General features: G+C 39.0%; 1 protein-coding gene across 18 annotated transcripts in view; it reads left to right on the top strand.

The window, feature by feature from the left end:
- SCEL (sciellin) overlaps window positions 1-18,393 on the top strand; it is a 111,680-nt gene that overhangs the window by 77,105 nt on the left and 16,182 nt on the right. For 12 of the 18 annotated variants that reach the window (XM_059684912.1, XM_059684894.1, XM_059684905.1 and 9 more), the window contains 6 exons: window positions 346-405; window positions 1,298-1,357; window positions 4,533-4,583; window positions 12,158-12,217; window positions 12,359-12,418; window positions 12,562-12,618. In XM_059684912.1, coding sequence (XP_059540895.1) covers window positions 346-405; window positions 1,298-1,357; window positions 4,533-4,583; window positions 12,158-12,217; window positions 12,359-12,418; window positions 12,562-12,618 — 348 coding nt within the window. The remainder of the gene's footprint in view (window positions 1-345; window positions 406-1,297; window positions 1,358-4,532; window positions 4,584-12,157; window positions 12,218-12,358; window positions 12,419-12,561; window positions 12,619-18,393) is intronic. The other 6 variants (XM_059684899.1, XM_059684907.1, XM_059684908.1 and 3 more) reach the window with 4 other exon arrangements.

An 18,393-nucleotide genomic window follows, 5' to 3' on the forward strand; every position in this document is an offset into this window, starting at 1 on the left:
TGTAAATCATTAACACAAAAAGGATATAGCTATAGCATCAGAGGGGCCAGGTGAAAGTTTTTGGCAAATCATTAAATAATTCCTGAATATTTTTTTAAAACTCAATCTTGCTTACTTTTACGGTTTTATTTTTAGGGTAAATGAGAAACTGGCCAGTGTGTCAATGATTTGTACAGAGGTCTTTTTTTCTCTCTCTCTTTTAAATGAAGGGCATAAACTGGTATTAATTCAAATACCAAAACTTAATAGTATAATTCATCTTGAGTATATATATTCTTTAAATTAATGTACTTAGTTGATTTAATTCCATTTTTACTTACCATGTGTTTGCTTTTTGGTTTAAAGTTCCAAAGACCTTGATAACCTCATCAAAGTGAATCCAAGAACAGACAAAAGTGTGCAAGGGTGAGATTTAATAAGCTCTTCTTTCTCATTTCATGCTGACCCAGTGCTTAAAATAGAATTAAATCATCATTTCAGCGGACTGGCACTTGAGAGTTCAAAAAAAGCCATGTAACCTCCACAACCTTAAATCTAAAATGTTAACAATTTTGGCCAATTAGGTGAATAGTTGTTTTTCCAGGATGGACAGGACACTTTTATTCGTTGATTTGTTTATTTTGTTGAGCAGAGGGATGGCACAGGAAAGGGGAAAGAGAACTGGACTGGAACCTGCACATGTGGGTCCAGGCCTGGCTCTGCCCTCACTCACTGTGTGAACCAGATTGGTTCCTCCCTGTTTGAGCTTCATTTTTCTCATCCTCAAAGTGAGGAAGTTGGACCAACTGCTCTAGTTACTTCCAACGCTAATTCCAATACTACGTCTCAGGAAGATGGTTGGAGTAATGGAAAGTGCATGCACTCTGGAGTTAGATTGCTTAGCTTGAAATTTCAACCCTGCCACCCTTAGCCATGTAGGAAAATCTTAATCTTTCTGTGTCTCAGTTTTTCCCTTCGTGAAATTGGGAGGATAGTTCTTCTTCTGTCCTAGATTTGAGGTGAGGTTTAAATCACATTAATTATGTAAATCACTTAGAACAGTGCCTGGCCCATCACAAATTTTCTAAAAGCTTTAGTTATTGTTTATTATTTCTATGCAGTTATAGTTAGGGCCACAATAAGTATATTCACAGTCAGCACAGAAAAACTTTAATCCTTTGAGATATCTCTGTTATAATAAATACTTCATAATAAAATATTTTATAATAAAAATGTCCCTAAGTTTTAATAAATATTTGCAACTGCATGATATAAATTGACCATTGATCTGATCATTTATTTCTATAATGTCTTAAAGGGGCCAAAGTGTCGACAGCCTCATCAAGGTGGCTCCTGAAACAAACAGAACTAACCAAAGGTGAGGTTCATGGAACTCTCCTGTCTCTTATCCCCCTTTTTTCTATTTAACTTAAAAACATGATCAAATTTACTGTCCCATCATGGAGACAACCAGCGATGGGACTCAAAATCAATAGCTCTGTGTCAGCAATCTGGCATTTACATTCTTGTTCAGGGCTCCCTGGCTGTGAGCTTTAGTGGAGGAGAGGAAATTCTTTAGAATATCTCTTATCAGTATGGGATTTGTGTTCCACGCTTGGGGTTCCCTCAAAATGAATCAGACTTGCCCATGAGATGAAACATCATCCCAAAACAATTTCCTAGAGATAAGTACTCTAAACAAGGTTGTTTTTTATTTTATTTATTTTTTATAAAATCTTTATTGTTGAAAGTTTTACACATGTCCCCCTTTTCCCTATTGACACCTTCTAGCCCACTCCGCCAAGCCCAAGGGAAATTTCTCCTTCCTTCTTCCTCCCTTCTTTATTCCCTCTACTCTTACTGTCTACCACAAAAAAACCCACAAAAACAAACAAAAAAAAAAACAACCTAAAATTGGAAGGTCATTTGAAAAAATTATTCTTAGTTCATTGAAATAATAAGGAATATAAAAAATGACATTTCTCTGCCTCGCCAGTGTTGCTCAGTGGTTGAGCATCGACTCATGAATCAGGAGGTCGTGGTTGGATTCCCAGCCAGGGCACTTGCCTGGGTTTCAGGCTCGATCCCCGCTAGAGGATATGCAGGAGGCAGCCTGTAGATGATTCCTTCTCATCATTGGTGTTTCTATCTCGCTCTCCCTCTCCCTTCCTCTCTAAAACCAATAAAAGCACATTTTAAAAAAATGACATTTGTCTTTTATATAGAGGGAATTTTCTCTAAGACACATCATGTTAAGTAAGCAAAAAGATGGCAAAACCATGATGCTATAAACTTATATTGTCATGGTAGTTTGAACATGAGTTAAATACAAAAGGTACTAAGGAATATATATATATTTTTTCTGGTAGATTTCCTATCTTTGCACATAGGAATGCTCTTCTTTTACACTATGTAGCTATCATATAAAGAGTCTTAGGCTAGATCAGGAGACAGCAACTTTTGCTTGCAGGTTCTAGACAGTAAATATTTAAGGTCTGGGGAGTCCAAAACAGTTCTGTTTTAACTAGTCAACTGGCAGCCATACATAGTACATTATAAACAAATGGGTGTGGCTGTGTTCCAATAAAACTTTATTTACAAAACCAGACTGCAGGCTGGACTAGATAGTATTTTATGTGGGTGTGAAAGATGAATTCTGAATATAGTTGGGGTAACTTCCCAAACACAGCCTACTGCCCACCCATCCCCACCCTTTGCATATATTTTAATTTATTTTATGGTTACCCCAAAATTTCATCACTATTTTATCTGAATCTTTAGTGCTAAATTGTTCTTAGTTTTTTTTTTCTCCACCAAATAAAAACATAACATTATTGTCTTTGTCTGGGAGTCAGATATTGAGTTTAGAGGCTATGGAATACTTTACTTTGCAGATTAAGATTCAGTGAAAGGTAGGTCTCCCTTGTTTCTCTTCCAAAAATACTTAGTTTCTACAGCTGTAGAAGCAATTGGCTTAATCTCTTTTAAGCCTGAGCTTATTTACCTGTAAAGTGAGTTACTACAAAAATTAGATAAGACGAGCTTGTAAAGCACTCAGCGTTCAAGTACTTATTAGCCATTATCTATTAGTGTTATTGTTACTATTTTTTCTTAATTCTTGGGTCCTTGTAGCACTACTCAATGCTTAAGTCAAAGAAGATAGCAGCCCGGCCAATGTGGCTCAGTTGGTTGAGCATCGTCCCATGCATCAGGAGGTTGCCAGTTCAATTCCTAGTCAGGGCACATGCCCAGGTTGCAGGATCAATCCCCAGTAAGGGACGTGCAGGAGGCAACCGATCAACGTTTCTCTCTCTCTCTCTCTCTCTCTCTCTCTCTCAAATCAATTTAAAAAATCATTAAAAAAAGATAGCAAAGAAATTATCCTATTATGTTGAAACTTATAAAATGATTTATATTCAACCATTTTTGACCCACCAAATGATAATTTCATATAGTTCAACATAGTCACATGGGAAGATATGTGCATAAAATGAGTTTGCAGGCTAATCCTAAAGATTATTTAAGTGATATAAGCCTTTCTGATCTTTGTTTCTCCTCAGGATCTATAACATTGTCCCACAATGAAGTATATCAAATTAGGGTTCTTATTCAGGCTTTTGGTATTAGGGTTTGTATGAAAGCCCAGTGTAATAGCGGAAATGTCCCTTTAAAGTTATGATTGCCTATTTGAATGTTTAGAATAAAAACAATTTTATAATCTGAAGTCTTACTAGTTCTGGTTTAGCATTGCATAAAGTGTGATTCTGAAGTGATTTGATGCCCTGACCGGTTTGGCTCAGCGGATAGAGCGTCGGCCTGCGGACTGAAGTGATTTGATTTATATTTTGAAGTAACCTCAATATTACATATTCATGTTATGTATATTACTATATGCCTTAGAATCAGAAAATAACTTTTTTTTGAAAGTCTCAGTTTTTATGTTTGTTTAGTTGGTTGGGTTTTCTTGGAGGAGAGGGAGAGAAATATGGAATATATGAAAATGATGGGCAATTTTATATTTTCATCTTGTCTATTAAAACCTCCAAAAATATTCTAAATGCTAATTCTACTATAAAATATAATATAGATAATAAGGAGTTTGTAAGTAATTTAAATGTGAGGTTACCTTTAAAGAAATAAAATAAAATGAAAATGAATTTTCATAAGTACAAAATTATGCAAGAAATGGATAGTAGCAATCTGGTTTTTCCTAGGACTAAAAAGAGAATTTAAGTAATGATGAAGTTTTAAATTAGCAACAATCAGCCCTTGCCAGGTAGCTCAGTTGCTTAGAGTGTTGTCCGGATCTGCCAAGGTTGAGGGTTTGATCCCCAGTCAGGGCACATATAAGAATCAACCAATGAATGCATAAATAAGTAGAATAACAAATCTGTATTACTCTCTCTCCCTTCCTCTATCTTTTTCCCTAAAATCAATCAATAAAAAATTAAATTAGCAACAATCATTGAATTAAATATTAAGGTTGAAAAAATATGCACATTATTGATTTTAGTTGATTTGACCAGCTATTGAAACTTACAACATTGTTTTAGGAACCAAGACCTGAACAATCTTATTAAAGTGACCTCCTCAGCAAACAAAAGGTAAGCTTATTAAGATTATTCAAGACTCCTGAGCAAGTCTCCAATTTATGCCAAAAAACAAAATTAGTTATTTGGCTAAGGACATTTTGCAAGGGGACATGTGAAATAAAGAGAGCAAATTAATTTGGGTTTTTTTGTTTTGTTTTATTTTGTTTTTAATCCTCACCCGAGGATATTTTTCCATTGACTTCTAGAGAGAGTGGAAGAGAGAGGGAAAGACAGAGAGAAATATCAATATGAGAGAAACACATTGATTGGTTGCTTCTTGCATGCACCCTGACCAGGGCCAGGGCTGGGAAGGAGCCTGCAACCAACATTCGTGCCCTTGACTGGAATGGAACCTGGGACCCTTTGGTGCACAGGTAGATGATCTATCCACTGATCCAAACTGTCTAGGGCAAATTGATTTGTTGATGTATAATAATGCTATAAAGATTTTTCTTTTATTATTGCTTCCATTTATTTCATTAGAATATTGTTTAAAATAATAATATTGAAGCTAATTCTGTATAACTAGAGGCCCAGTGCATGGGTTCATGCACCAGTGGGGTCCCTCGGCCTGGCCTGTGGGGATCAGTGGACCTCTGCACCTCTACAGCCCGGCCTTACCTGCCAGCTCAAGAGGGAGGGGAGCGCAGAGGGAGTGTCCGGGGAGGAAGCTTGCACTACTGCAGCGGTGCTCCCAGCCCAGCGTCTGGCACCTGTTGGTCAGCTGAGAGGCACTCCCGCTGTGGGCTGTGGGAGCACACTGATCACCAGGGGGCAGCTCCTGCATTGAGCGTCTGCCCCCTGGTGGTCAGTGCACATCATAGCTACCAGCCAGTCCTCTGGTCGCTTAGGGTTTTGTGTGTTTTTTTAAATATATTTTATTGAGTTTTTACAGAGAGGAAGGGAGAGGGATAGAGAGTTAGAAACATTGATGAGAGAGAAACATCGATCAGCTGCCTCCTGCACACTCCCCACTGGGGATGTGCCCGCAACCAAAGTACATGCCCTTGACCAGAATCGAACCTGGGACCCTTGAGTCCGCAGGTCGATGCTCTATCCACTGAGCCAAACTGGTTAGGGCAGGGTTTTATATATATAGATTACTACTTGAGAAATTCATTTTGACACAAAATGCCAAAACTAGTTTATTATTGTAAATTTACAGTAAATAAATATTAAGTGTATAAAACTGAATAAATTAAAGAATATTGGCTTTCTACTCCTTCACAAACCCAAGGATTATTTTTTTAAATGACTCCTAAGAAAATCGGCAACATAACATTCTTAAATTTAAGACTAGAGGCCCGGTGCACAAAAATTTGTGCACTCGGGGGGGAAGGAGGTCCTTCAGCCCGGCCTGTGCCCTCTCGCAGTCTGTTACCCCTCGGGAGATAATGACCTGCTGGCTTAGGCCTGCTCCCGAGTGGCAGAGGGCAGGCCCAATCCCTAGGTGCAGCCCCTGGTCAGGCTCAGAGCAGGGCCAATTGGGGAGTTGGGGCGCTGCCCCCTGTCACGCACAGAGCAGGGCCCATCAGGGGGTTGGGGAGCTCCCCCCTGTCACACACAGAGCAGGGCAGATCAGGGGGTTGGGGCACCGCTCTCTATCACCCACAGAGCAGGGCTGATCAGGGGGTTGGGGTGCTGCCACTGGCACACTCAGGGCAGAGCCGATGGGGAGGTTATGGCTCTACCCTATCACACACAGAGCAGGGCCTGTGGGGTGGGGGGGGCACCGCCCTCTATCACCCACAGAGCAGGGCCGATCAGGGGGTTGGAGCACCGCACTCTGTCACACACAGAGCCGCAGGGCGATCAGGGGGTTGGGGAGCTCCCCTCTATCAGGCCCAGAGCAGGGCGGATAGGGAGGTTGTGGCCCCACCCCCTGTCATATACAGAGCCACAGGGCGATCAGGGGGTTTGGGTGCTGCCCCCTGTCACACTGATCCCGGTGCCGGGAGGCCTCTCAGCTCCGCTGATCCTGGTGCTGGGAGGCATATTACCCTTTTACTATATAGGATAGAGGCCTGGTGCATAGGTGGGGCCAGCTGGTTTGCCCTGAAGGGTGTCCTGGATCAGGGTGGGGGTCCCCACTGGGGTGCCTGGTCAGCCTGGGTTAGGGGATGATGGCTGTTTGCAGCTGGTCACACACCCTTCAGGGTGGGGGTCCCCTCTGGGGTGCCTGGCCAGTCTGGGTGAGGGGCTGAGGGCTATTTTCAGGCTGGCGGGTGACTGAAGCTCCCAACTGCACCTTTTTTTCTTTTTTTTTAAATTCTGGGCCAGCTTTAGCTCTGACTCCAGCTCTGAGGCCTCTGCTGCTGAAAGCAGGTATATGGTTTGTTTGGGTTCTATAATCGAAACACTGTATCAACTCTAGCTCTGAGATCCCAGTGGGCTGAAAGCAGGTTTCTGGAGTTTTGTTTAGCTTCTATATTTGTAACAATGTTTCAAACTGCAAGCTCAGAGGCCAGCAAGGCAGGCAGGGAACGTTGGTTTCCTCCGTCACTGAAGCAAGCAAGCCTCATGTTAGCTTCAAGCTGCCTTGCTGCCAGCTGCCATCTTGCCTGGCAGTTAATTTGCATATCTCGTTGATTAGCCAATGGGAAGGGTAGCAGGCATACGCTAATTACCATGTTTCTCTTTTATTAGATTGGATACTTTTTGTGACATTGAATTTTTTTCTGTCTTCTTGAGAAGTTAAGACCCATTATACAATGGAACAGAAGTTAAGAAAAGCATGGCAGAGCAACTAACTCCAAGCTACCTTTCATTCTTGGGAAGATAATGTCAGTGAAAAGCCCTGTGCAGGTGTAAAGAATCATGCACAGAGAGAGGAAGGGTGCTAGCAGAAAGGAGCATGGGGTTTGGGATCCAGTTGCCATGGTTTCAGTCTTCAATGCTGGGGCAACAGCATCACAGCGTTTCAATCCTGGTTCACCCTCAGTCACTTCTTAGGTACCTGGCCCCCAGGAGTGTCTTAACTTCTCTGAAGTCGAGTTTCTTTATTTATAAAGGAGGGGTGATAGTAAACGTCTTATTAGGTTGTTTTGAGGATTTAAAGAAGATAACTAATGTATATAAAGTAGAAACAGTAAATTTATCACTTTTTATGAAGATTCCACTGAGTGATTCAAGTGTGAAAGGAAAAAAATTCGTCATAAAATTTGCTGATTTCCATTTGAATTTGATCTTTTATTTTATTTTATTTTATTTTATTTTATTTTAGCAGTGAAAAAGTTCTTAATACATTTAGTAATCTAAGCCCCAAAGCTGTCAGAAAAAAATGGCTGGGTAAGAGAAGGATGTTTCTTTTTGTTGTTGTTTTGTAATGTTTTGTTTCTCCTTAACTAAACACAACAAGAATATAAATGACTTATAATCATTCTATTTACAAATGGAATAAGTCTTTTAAAAGCATCATACATTTTTAAATTAATTAACTGTTAACCCGCACCCAAGGATATGTTTTCCATTGATTTTTAGAGAGCGTGTAAGGGAGGGAGAGGGAGACAGAAAAAGAGAGAGAGACAGAGAAACATTGATGTGAGAAAGACATTGATTGGTTGCCTCCCCCACACCCCCGACTGTGGCTGGGTTCACACCTGCAACCCAGGTACTTGCCCAAGACCTGGAATCAAACCCACAATCATTCGGTGCACAGGCTGGTGCTCTAACCACTGAGAACACTGGCTGGGGCAAAAGCATCACAGTTTTTAAATGTCCCTGGAAATTTAGATTACCTATTTGTTAATAGCAAAAAAGAGAGGCAGCTGAAAAAAATATGTGGTGGCTTCACTTTTTTCAGCTTCAAGTAAAGCAATTGAAGAGAGTGATTGTAGGGACACAACTGGTCTATGTGCTGTTTGTTTTGTAGAATTAATGTTAATGCCTTTATCTCTTGAATTAATTAAAAAATAATATAATTTAAAAAAACACTCAGACACTTCATTAGACTCATGGCCAGCAACTATCATTCATCCTTGTTTTTGAAGAGTATTTTTTTGATACTTAGTGGAAACTTTATGATTTTACTGTTTCTTAGATGGTTTGCTGCTCCCAGCAAAGTTATGGCCCTAAATTTTGATAATTCTTTAGTAGTACATATGTGTAAGATGATATAATTCACTTTTTGTCTCTGGTTATATGATTAGCTTTATATCATTATACAATACTATTATATATGTTATATACTATATCTTGACAATGTTTTCATGATTTTTCTTCTTGAGTTTAGTTGGTACATAGGAAAATTGCAAAATCTTAGAGGTGAAATGAAGGAACTTCAAGGAACTCATATCCCAGTTAGTTTGAACAATTTTGAAACCCTCTGTTTCAATTTAACCTAATCAATTTACAGAAGAGGAATTTGAGATTCAGAAAAGACAGGTGATTTAACTAGGAACGTAGAGAAAACTGGTGGGATACTGATAGTAGTTCTGTGCTCTAAGTAATTATTGAGCACCAACTGGTTTGAAGCTTACAACTACTAGTAGGTGTCATGAGTAGCACACGAGATATAATTATAGGCCATGAACGCCACAAAGAGAATTCAGTAGACATACTGAATCCTATTAACAGAAGGCAATTATCATAGATTAAAGCTAATTATATACCAGAGATGTTATTCCAAGACAATAATAGGTTGTCAATTTAATATATTACATTTTAGAATACTCACATACTGCTTGCTGGATATAGAATGCATTCTTAGTGCGCTACATTTAAAAAGAAAAAAAGGCATTGAATAGCTAACTTAATAAACATGACAAGTGGTAAATTTCAGATTCATAGATTCCTAGGAGTAGAAGATATTAGAGATGGGCAGAGCATTAGAGATGACCCAATCCAATCTCCCCATTTTACAGATGAGAATACTGAGGCCAGGGGCAAAAATCTGTCTTCTGTGAGTTCTTCTAATGTCTAGCCTAACTCTTAGCCTGACTACCATTCTTTAAACCACAGCACACAGACTTTGATCTTAAAATAAATGAAAGTTAATTGAGAACCTCGGGAAATAGAGGAGGCTGTAAGGTTGGGATTATTGCTCTTGCCATGGGACAGCCAGGAGGTGTCTTTACTGCTTTAAAGGGTCATTTGAATGATTACTTCATAGAATGATTACTGCCAAGTACTTTACTGCCAAGCTTTTAGAGTACATGGAAGTAATAATAGGTTTTAATATTCTAATGTGTCCCTTTACTACATCCTTAAGGCAAAATAAATGAAATCAGTAACCTCAGTAGAAAACATGTTATATTTTTCCTCGAAAAAAGGTAGATATAAGATTCCTGTGGTTGTAGGTACCCAGGGCCTGAAAAAACAACTCTATAAATTTGTTGTTTTCAGTTCATTGAGATAAATTGCATGTGCTGTCAATCAAGGCAATTCAGGACTGTTACTGAGATCCTTGTTTTATTAACACACAGTATTGTCTTTTTAGGACTAGGAATAGAATATAGCGTACATTTATGTTTTATAAGTTAGTATTTCTCAAACTGTGGGTTGCAACCCATTAAAGGGTTTTGTAATTAATTTAGTGAATGGCAATCAGAATTTTTTCTCAATTAAGTAAAATGAATTAAATAGAGTAGAAAATGAGAGTTCTTATGTAGTGAGGGTATTAGTTCATGAAATTTATGTTTCATTGTGTGTGTGTCTGTCTGAATAAAGAGCTTAGTTTTGGGCTGTGATGTAAAATATATTTCTTTCTCTTTTTTCAATTTCTTTATTGGGCTTCACAATCACTGTTCTAGGTAGTTGGATGAATCAAATTTTCTACGTTCAGCAGAATAGTTAAAATGGAAGTTCTGTTTATGGTTAATTTTATACATTGAAAGACTCTGGCTTTTGAGCATATTATCTCCTCTACAAAGTTTCATTCTTTGTATTTTTTTCTTCTAATATGTCACATTAACCTAATTTTAAAAATTGTTATCTTTCAGGCATGGTTTTGCCTTATGGCAGGTTGATAGGGTTTTGGTTTTTTTTTTTGCAATGGATGTTTTTCATATGTTAATCATTCTTTTAATAGTAATTATAGATACCAGTTGATTATTTTTGAGAATAATATTATTGAAGATAATTCAAAAAAGTGAAAATTCAATGAGTGGCTTTCCGCCCACCACAGAGATCTAAGAAAGGTGTTCAGCTGAGTGAATCCATGCGCTGATGGAAAGCACATCCTATGGAGAGGCTAGTCAGGGGAACTTTCTCAGACCTTTTTGATGATTTACCTCTAAGAGGCTCCCCTTCCCTCACATCAATGTTTTCCATGAGTAAAATATATTTTATTTTTATATGATTAAAAAGTGTTGTTGGAGGGAAGGCGGTACAGGCAGGTTGCTGTCCAAGATGCTGCTGGGAGCAGATGCCAGTCCTGTGACCTCTTGACATGGCAGGCTATTGTATTTCTTTGAATAGATATTAAAAAGGAGTTTAGGGGAACACTTTGAAAAGTCACCACTTTCCAGCCTTTAAAACAAGGCATTATACACAATGAGGTAGTGAATGTTGGCAAACCATGTGAAAGCAAATATTGTTCTGCGACTGGGAAAAGAAACTGGTAGGACTTCAAATAGGAATTGGACAATTTCAGAGGATGTTATTCATTTGACCATAAACAACGGAGTTTAATTTGGTTTTGCAGTCATCATAGAGGGAAGAAAACTCAATTTTGATGGATTGCTGAAACTCACTTTTGCCAAATCTTATGTTAAGCGTAATCCTAATTTTAGAGCATATATATATATATATATATATATATATATATATATATATATATATATATATATGTATATACACATACACATACACTAGAGGCCTGGTGCATGGATTCATGCACTGGTGGGGGGTGTGGCCTTCAGGGATCGGCCTGCTGTGGGAGCGCGGCTTATCCCGGTGGCTGTGGACCTGCCCTCTGAGCAGCTGCTCCTTCTGCAGTCAGCTGAGCGGCACTCCCACTGTGGGAGGGCACTGACTACCAGGGGGCAGCTCCTGCACTGAATGTCTGCCCCCTGGTGGTTGGTCAGTTTGATCTGGTCAGTGCGTGACTGGTTGCCCAGTCGTTCTGGTTGTTCTGCCATTCAGTCACTGGGCTGTTATTATATAGGATATTTAATTGATGAATATAATTTTTAAAATAGCAAGGTCATTAGAATCAGTTTGTATCTTCATAAAGTTAAAACATTTCAGAGTGGCTCTAGCTGGTTTGGATCAAGGGATAGAGTGTTGGCCTGTGGACTGAAGGGTCCTGAGTTCGATTTCGGTCAAGGGCCCATGCCCAGGTTGTGGGCTCGACCCCCAGTAGGGCGCATGCAGGAGGCAGCAAATCAATGATTCTTTCTCATCATTGATGTTTCTATCTCTCTCCCCCTCTCCCTTCCTCTCTGAAGTCAATAAAAAATATTTAGATTAAAAACACAAATAAATTTCAACGTGTTGGTTAAAAAGACTTATTTCTAGGCTGTTCTGGGCCAAATCAATATGTCTCAAACTAAGTGATAAGATAACAAATTCTTTCTTCCTATTTCCAACCAACTTAAACCCTTATTACCACTAACCGAGCTGCCTTCATTTTTTTCCACTTAAAGAAATCAAGAATTCGACAAGCTCATCAAAGTGAATCCTGAAACTCTCACCAACAATCAGAGGTAATAGAACTGTACTAATTTTTCTGCTTTAGTCGGGAAGACTATTTTGTTTTATCAGTATTCTAAACTGATTTATAACCTTCATGATCTTATCAAAAGAACCTTCTCATTCATTGGCAATCTTTTTATTTTTCTCTAAAGAAACCAGGAACTCGATACCCTCATCAGAGTGAACCCCTCAGTGGTCCGAAGCAGTCAGAGGTGATCACATAAAATCTGTCATATCATGTTTTCATGAGTCTGTGGTCCCAGGGTGCAGCGGGTTTGTAAAATGTTGCTTTGTTGAATGAGTACCACCAAAAACCCATTGCTAACCTGAACTTATTTTCCTCTCTTTTGAATAGCCAAGACTTGGACAATCTTATTAAAGTGCAACCATCTGCTCTCAGGAACACAGCACGGTTGGTGACTTTGCTTAACTATCATGACATGTTCTTAAGGTTCTGGGTTAGGTATTTTCTTTCTTTTCTTTGCTCGTCTTGTCTTTCTTTCTTGAAGCCTTTTATTTTTATTTAGTGTCACATGGGGACACATCTATAACCCCAGTGTCTCCTGTTCAGCAAGGAAACATGTTATACCCTTCTGGAATCAATGTCGTGCTTCAGACTCAGTTCTGTACTTTTTATTTGCACCAAGACAATGTGGTGTTTGTTGTATTTAGGAAATAGACGGTCAGAGCTGAAATGAAAAATGAGCGAAATTAAGTAAGAAAAACTGTTTTGGGGAAACTGAGCCAAACTTATGGTTCATATTGATACCTCCTGAGATCGGAAAGGCTACTCAGGGTCTTTGAAACTACAGATCCACAGCTAGGGTAGGCTCACAATGTGACAGCAGATTTTAGCCTTGAACTTACAGTTGAGTTCTGCAAATATCTTATTGTTCATCATCTTCATGTCATATCATTCACCTAAAGGGCTTTATTAATAGTTAATAGATAGATGCACCAGAGTGCATTAGAAGTCCAGACTGTTCTACTGACATGAAATTTTATCAGAGGAAATATATAGATGGGAATCATAGTCTCAATCTTCTGCAGGGAAGAAAGCAATTAGGAAACAGAAAAGTGCTTTAATCCAATGGGAGAAAGAGGGCCATATTCTCATTGATCTAGATCTTATGTCTCCTAGTTTGTTTTCGACATTAATGCTTTTTTCCACTTTTTCTGTCTGTATGTTTTTATCTGTTGTGGGGGCTTCTGAAGCAGGAAGGTACAAAGGCAGTTGCTACTTAGACAGTAGCATTTATTGGGCACCTGTCATGTAACTGGCAGTTTACACATATTTAATCCTCACAACAAACCCATGAGAAATATATTCATTCACCCTATGTTATAAAAGAGGAAGCTATAGCTCAAAGATGTGAAAACACATTATTGACCTAAACTCAGGTCCTTGTGACATCACTATCGGCAAGAAAAACAAAAGTTCTGTGGCTAAAACAGCTCAGATTCTCCTTCTCTGTTAATTCTTTACACTCTGTACAGTCCCTTCCCTTCTATCCCCCTCCACCTCTGCAATTAAAGAACTACATCCAGAAACATTAATTCTAGAAAGTTATTGTTAAAATGAGAGGAAGGAGAGAAAGTACTGTCTCATAGAGTTTTTCTAGCAGCTGAAATACCAGCAGACTTTTGGTGTTGCTTCTGCCACTGAAAATCATATGAAAATATCTTTATTAAGTAGAACCATTTCTTCATAGTGTACTGGTTGGGGCAGATTTCCTTTTTTATTAGTAACAGTTTTAGGAGTGATTAGGTTTAATAACCACATGTGGCTACTATAGCAAACTCTTCCCTCAGTGGGCCATTCCATAAAATGTTCTCTTTCCCTCCCTCCCTCCATCCTTCCCTTCCCTCCTCCCTCCCTCTCTCCCTTCCTCCCTACCTCCCCCACTTCTCCTTCCTCCCTCCCTCCATCCCTCACCACCTCCTTCTAACTTTCTTGTCCTTCCTTCCCTCCCTCTAGCAAATGTGCTATGTTGGCAGAGCATGGTAACTTTCTCTTAAGAGTTTTGCCTTTTAGTAGAAGAGGCTAATTTTATAAAAATATGGTTTCTATCAGCAACTCCTGATAACAACTATCTATAAAAAGAAGACATTTTTCTTACACAGATAGGATTTCTATAATTTTTTAAAAAATATTGGCCTTCATGTTGTTTTCAAATGGCAGCTTTATCCACAGATGTAACCTGATATCTGATGATTCTTTAGTATTTACACCAGATTTGATGATAATCAGCTTGGATGTTCAAGAATTTTCTCAAAACGGCTGAGCAAGGAAGACTAAGCTGCCTATGTGAAAAAAAAAAAAAAAAGTGGCTTCCTTCCGTTGGTTCAGCCGCTGCATCTATAACGGATTTATGCTGGCTGCTTGATTTCAGGGGTAGAGGGAGAGGGGTCATTCTAAAGTGCCGCCCAGTGGGAATAACAGCCACAAGGCACTTTTACATCCAACCCAATGTGACGTGAACACTGATTATTTCACAGTGTAACAGCAGCGAATCGGAGTTCTCTTTATGGGACTTTGCTGACATTTCCAACGGCTGTATACCTCATTTGCAGTTAGAGGCAGAATAAACTTTAGCCATTGATCAGAATGTAAGCAGGTGTCCCTGAGCTCCTTCTAAGAACTCAGCAACCCGAACAAATGCCGATGTGCCCAGAATTTTCACCTATTCAAGGAGAAACTGCAGGCTCTTAGCAGTGACAGTTTCATGTCTTCATGAAATAAGAGATACTAATGGGAGATATTCAATTATTTGTAGCCTGTGAACTGCTGCTCCCAAATGAAGGTTGGAAGGCATCTTGTGACATTTAGGCCGTTACAGTTGGAAAGCGTATCCTTCATCTGAAGTAGAAAAAATACTCTGAACTATTGGAAGTATTATCCTTCCGTCGTTTTAAGGGCTTCCCATTTGCTGAGACATACCTCCGAGTTTTCAGCATTCCAACAAGAGCTTCTTCCTATTTTACATTTCCCATATTTCTGCTCAAGTCAGAAAGCTAGAGGGTGGGGGAGAGGGTGACACTGACTCTCCATTGCTTCACCCCCCGTAATCAATAGGTCACTTGGATGCTTCTAATTATCTCAGGAACTGAGATATTTCATCAGCCCCATGACTACTATAGTCTAGATGACTGGGCAGTCTCCTAACTAATTCCTCAGCCGCCTGTCGTACTTTCTACCCTGCAGTCCATTGGCCACATTGTAGAGTGATTTTTCAAAAACACCAATCTGATCACCTCATTCTTCTGATTAAATAGCTTCCCATTGCCATTGCCATTGGATAATGTCCACACTTCTTAACCTGCTTTCCAAAGCCCACCCCATCCTGCCTCCACAGGCCTTCTCACCACATCCTCTATTATGTTCCACCCACATACCCTAACTTACCCACACTCCTCAGGCCTCCTTCAGGGCTATTGTGTGGTTAACTTTTGCTTATCCTTCAGGTCTCAGTTTAGGCGTCAATCTCTTGGGCTCCGGAAGGCCCCACCCCCTGCCATCACATCTGTATCAGTCCTCCTAGATGTTCTCAAATTCTCCATCCTTTCTGTCCCATAGCATTTGTCTCTTAGAGGAAATGGTTACTTAATCATCTCTCTTCAACTAGAGGATTTTAATGGTAATATTGAGTGTCTTGTTCACTTCTTTATCTACAGTACATTGTACAATGCATGGCTCGTATTAGGTGCTTAATAAATATTCTGTGGGTTAGCGGCTAAATCTCAAACTAACCAAGTCCCTATAATCCTCCTCCAAGAAAAAGTCTATTGCTTTCCAGCTCTAACATCCTGAGCCCCATGAGTGAAACCAGAATGAAGAATCTGGTTTCTTCTAAGTGGTCTCCTTTAGCCAGTGATCATCACCTGGTCATGGCATAATACCGGGGAACCATGGTGAATTAGAACCATTAGCATTCTTGGTCACATCTTATATTTAAAATATCTAAAATTTCCGATTTCTTTATGGAACTGTCAATTTCTTTAATATATAACCTTTATGACTCCGTCATTGAAAAGAGTTATAAAACTATATAAAGCCGGGCCCATTTGGGGGTGGCAACAGAGTTGAAGAATTATATGGTTATCTCACTGTATTCTATACTCCTTTCAGAGAGACAAATTTTCCTTTTGCACTAAAGTTAAAGCCTCAGATTTAGTTCTTGGCGTGAAAGAAGTACCATAGTAAAACTTTTATATGGAGACTCTTAATTTTGCAAATGTGTTTGATACTCTACGAAAGCAATTTAAGTAAGCTGAAGAGAGAGAAACATATTGAGGCTTTTAATAACTACCTCCCACATCTCATGGGAGAGGAAGAGCAGTTGGGAGTGAGCTGATAACTTTCTCTCATACAATGTTTATCCTAGAAAAAACTGCCTAATAAGAGACCATAATTAAAGGGAATCAAATATATGGTGATGGAAGGAGGCTAGACTTTGGGTGGTGATCACACAATGCAATATACAGATGATGAATTATAGAATTTATACTTGAAAATTGTATTATGTTATTAAATAATGTTATGCCAATAAATTTAATTTATAAAATGAGACAATAATACCGTGGTCCCCCAAATCTCTATTTTCCCTTTAATCTGCTCTGTAAAGGACAGTGGAAAATAAATTACATAAGGAGAACACAGATAAGTGATTATATATAAAATTTATGCTATGGTTCTACATAACAACTAATATTTTCTCCCAAACATTTTGAAACCTACATAAAGAAAAGCATTATTAGTTGCTATGGTTAACAAAATTTCTTTTTAGCATTTCTCACTGTATCCACAGAGAAGTGATGGTTTTTCTTTGAGTTAATTCCAGCTGCTCATAAACTATACAATTATAAGGTGCAACTGACACAGAAAGGGTTTAGAATTAAGCCTTTGCTCAACCCTGAAGCACTTGGCTAGGCTTCTATAAAAATCTTTTTTTCACACTTTGACTCACAGCTTTTTATCTTCTACCACAGTGTAAAAGACAGGATGCAATAGATGTGGTCTTAATTAAAGAATGAAATTTATTTTTATATCCTTCAGCTTGAGAAGTTTATGGGCAATCTGAACTTCTTTTACTGGATCTTCAAATCTAGCTAATGACACCAGTCAGGATGAGCAACCAAAGCAGATACACATTTTATACTTTACATAATCTAGAACTTTTTATTTTGCTTTAAATATTAGTGTAGACTATTCAGAATTAAATCTTATAATCCCCCCTACCAAATTGATATGTGACACTGTTTATTGAAAACTCCACTAATAATGTGGTTTATTCAATGATTCACTCTGAGGCCACTTTGGGAATGTTCTTCTTTGAAGGCATGCATAGGTTCCAATTTTGAATTATCTATCTATAATTATTGCATTTGTAAGATTCTAGTTTCTTCTCTTTCCTCAGGTTCAAAACCATTCCCATTCTCCCTCAAAATAGCTAAGGTCCAAAAAGACTTGGGGGGCAGGGAATGGGAAAAGTGTAGGAGGGGGTGGAGGAAGTGGCAGCGGGGAGTGGGGGTGGAGAAGAAAACAGTACCTGCAACAGGCAGGAGTAAAACATGCTGGAGGAAGTGAGGATGACCACCATCGGGCTGAGAAACTAAACCTAATCATGTTGTGAGGGCAGAAGCAGATCTGTATTAGTTTGCTAGTCAGAACCACAGACTAGATAGCTTAAAACAGAAACTTATTTTCTCACAGTTTCGGAGGCTGGAAGTCCAAGATCAAGGTGTCAGTAGGGTTGGTTCCTTCTGAAGACTGTGAGTGAAGGATCTGTTCTAGGTCCCTCTCCTTGGCGTATAAAAGACTGTCTTCAACCTGTGTCTTCACAGTGTCTTCCATCTGTGTGTGTCTGAGTCTAAATTTCCCCTTCTTATAAGGATACCACTCATAGTGAATTAGGGCCCATCCTAATACCTCATTTGAACTTGATTATCTTCGTAAAGACCCTATCTCCAAATAAAGGCACATTCTGACATAATGTCATTAGGACTTCAACATATGAATGTGGTGGTGGGGGGGGGAGGAGTATTATCCAACTTATAACAACATCCCAAAATAAGGAATAAGGTCATGGCCATGTGTCTCTTACTCTCAAGTTGCAATGAAAAAGGTTCTCAGTTCATCCAGGGTTAGCAGAGAATCACTTTCTGGGACAAAATTCTAATTTCTCAA

The sequence above is a fragment of the Myotis daubentonii genome, chromosome 2, assembly GCF_963259705.1.
Source record: "Myotis daubentonii chromosome 2, mMyoDau2.1, whole genome shotgun sequence".
NCBI classification, from domain to species: domain Eukaryota; kingdom Metazoa; phylum Chordata; class Mammalia; order Chiroptera; family Vespertilionidae; genus Myotis; species Myotis daubentonii.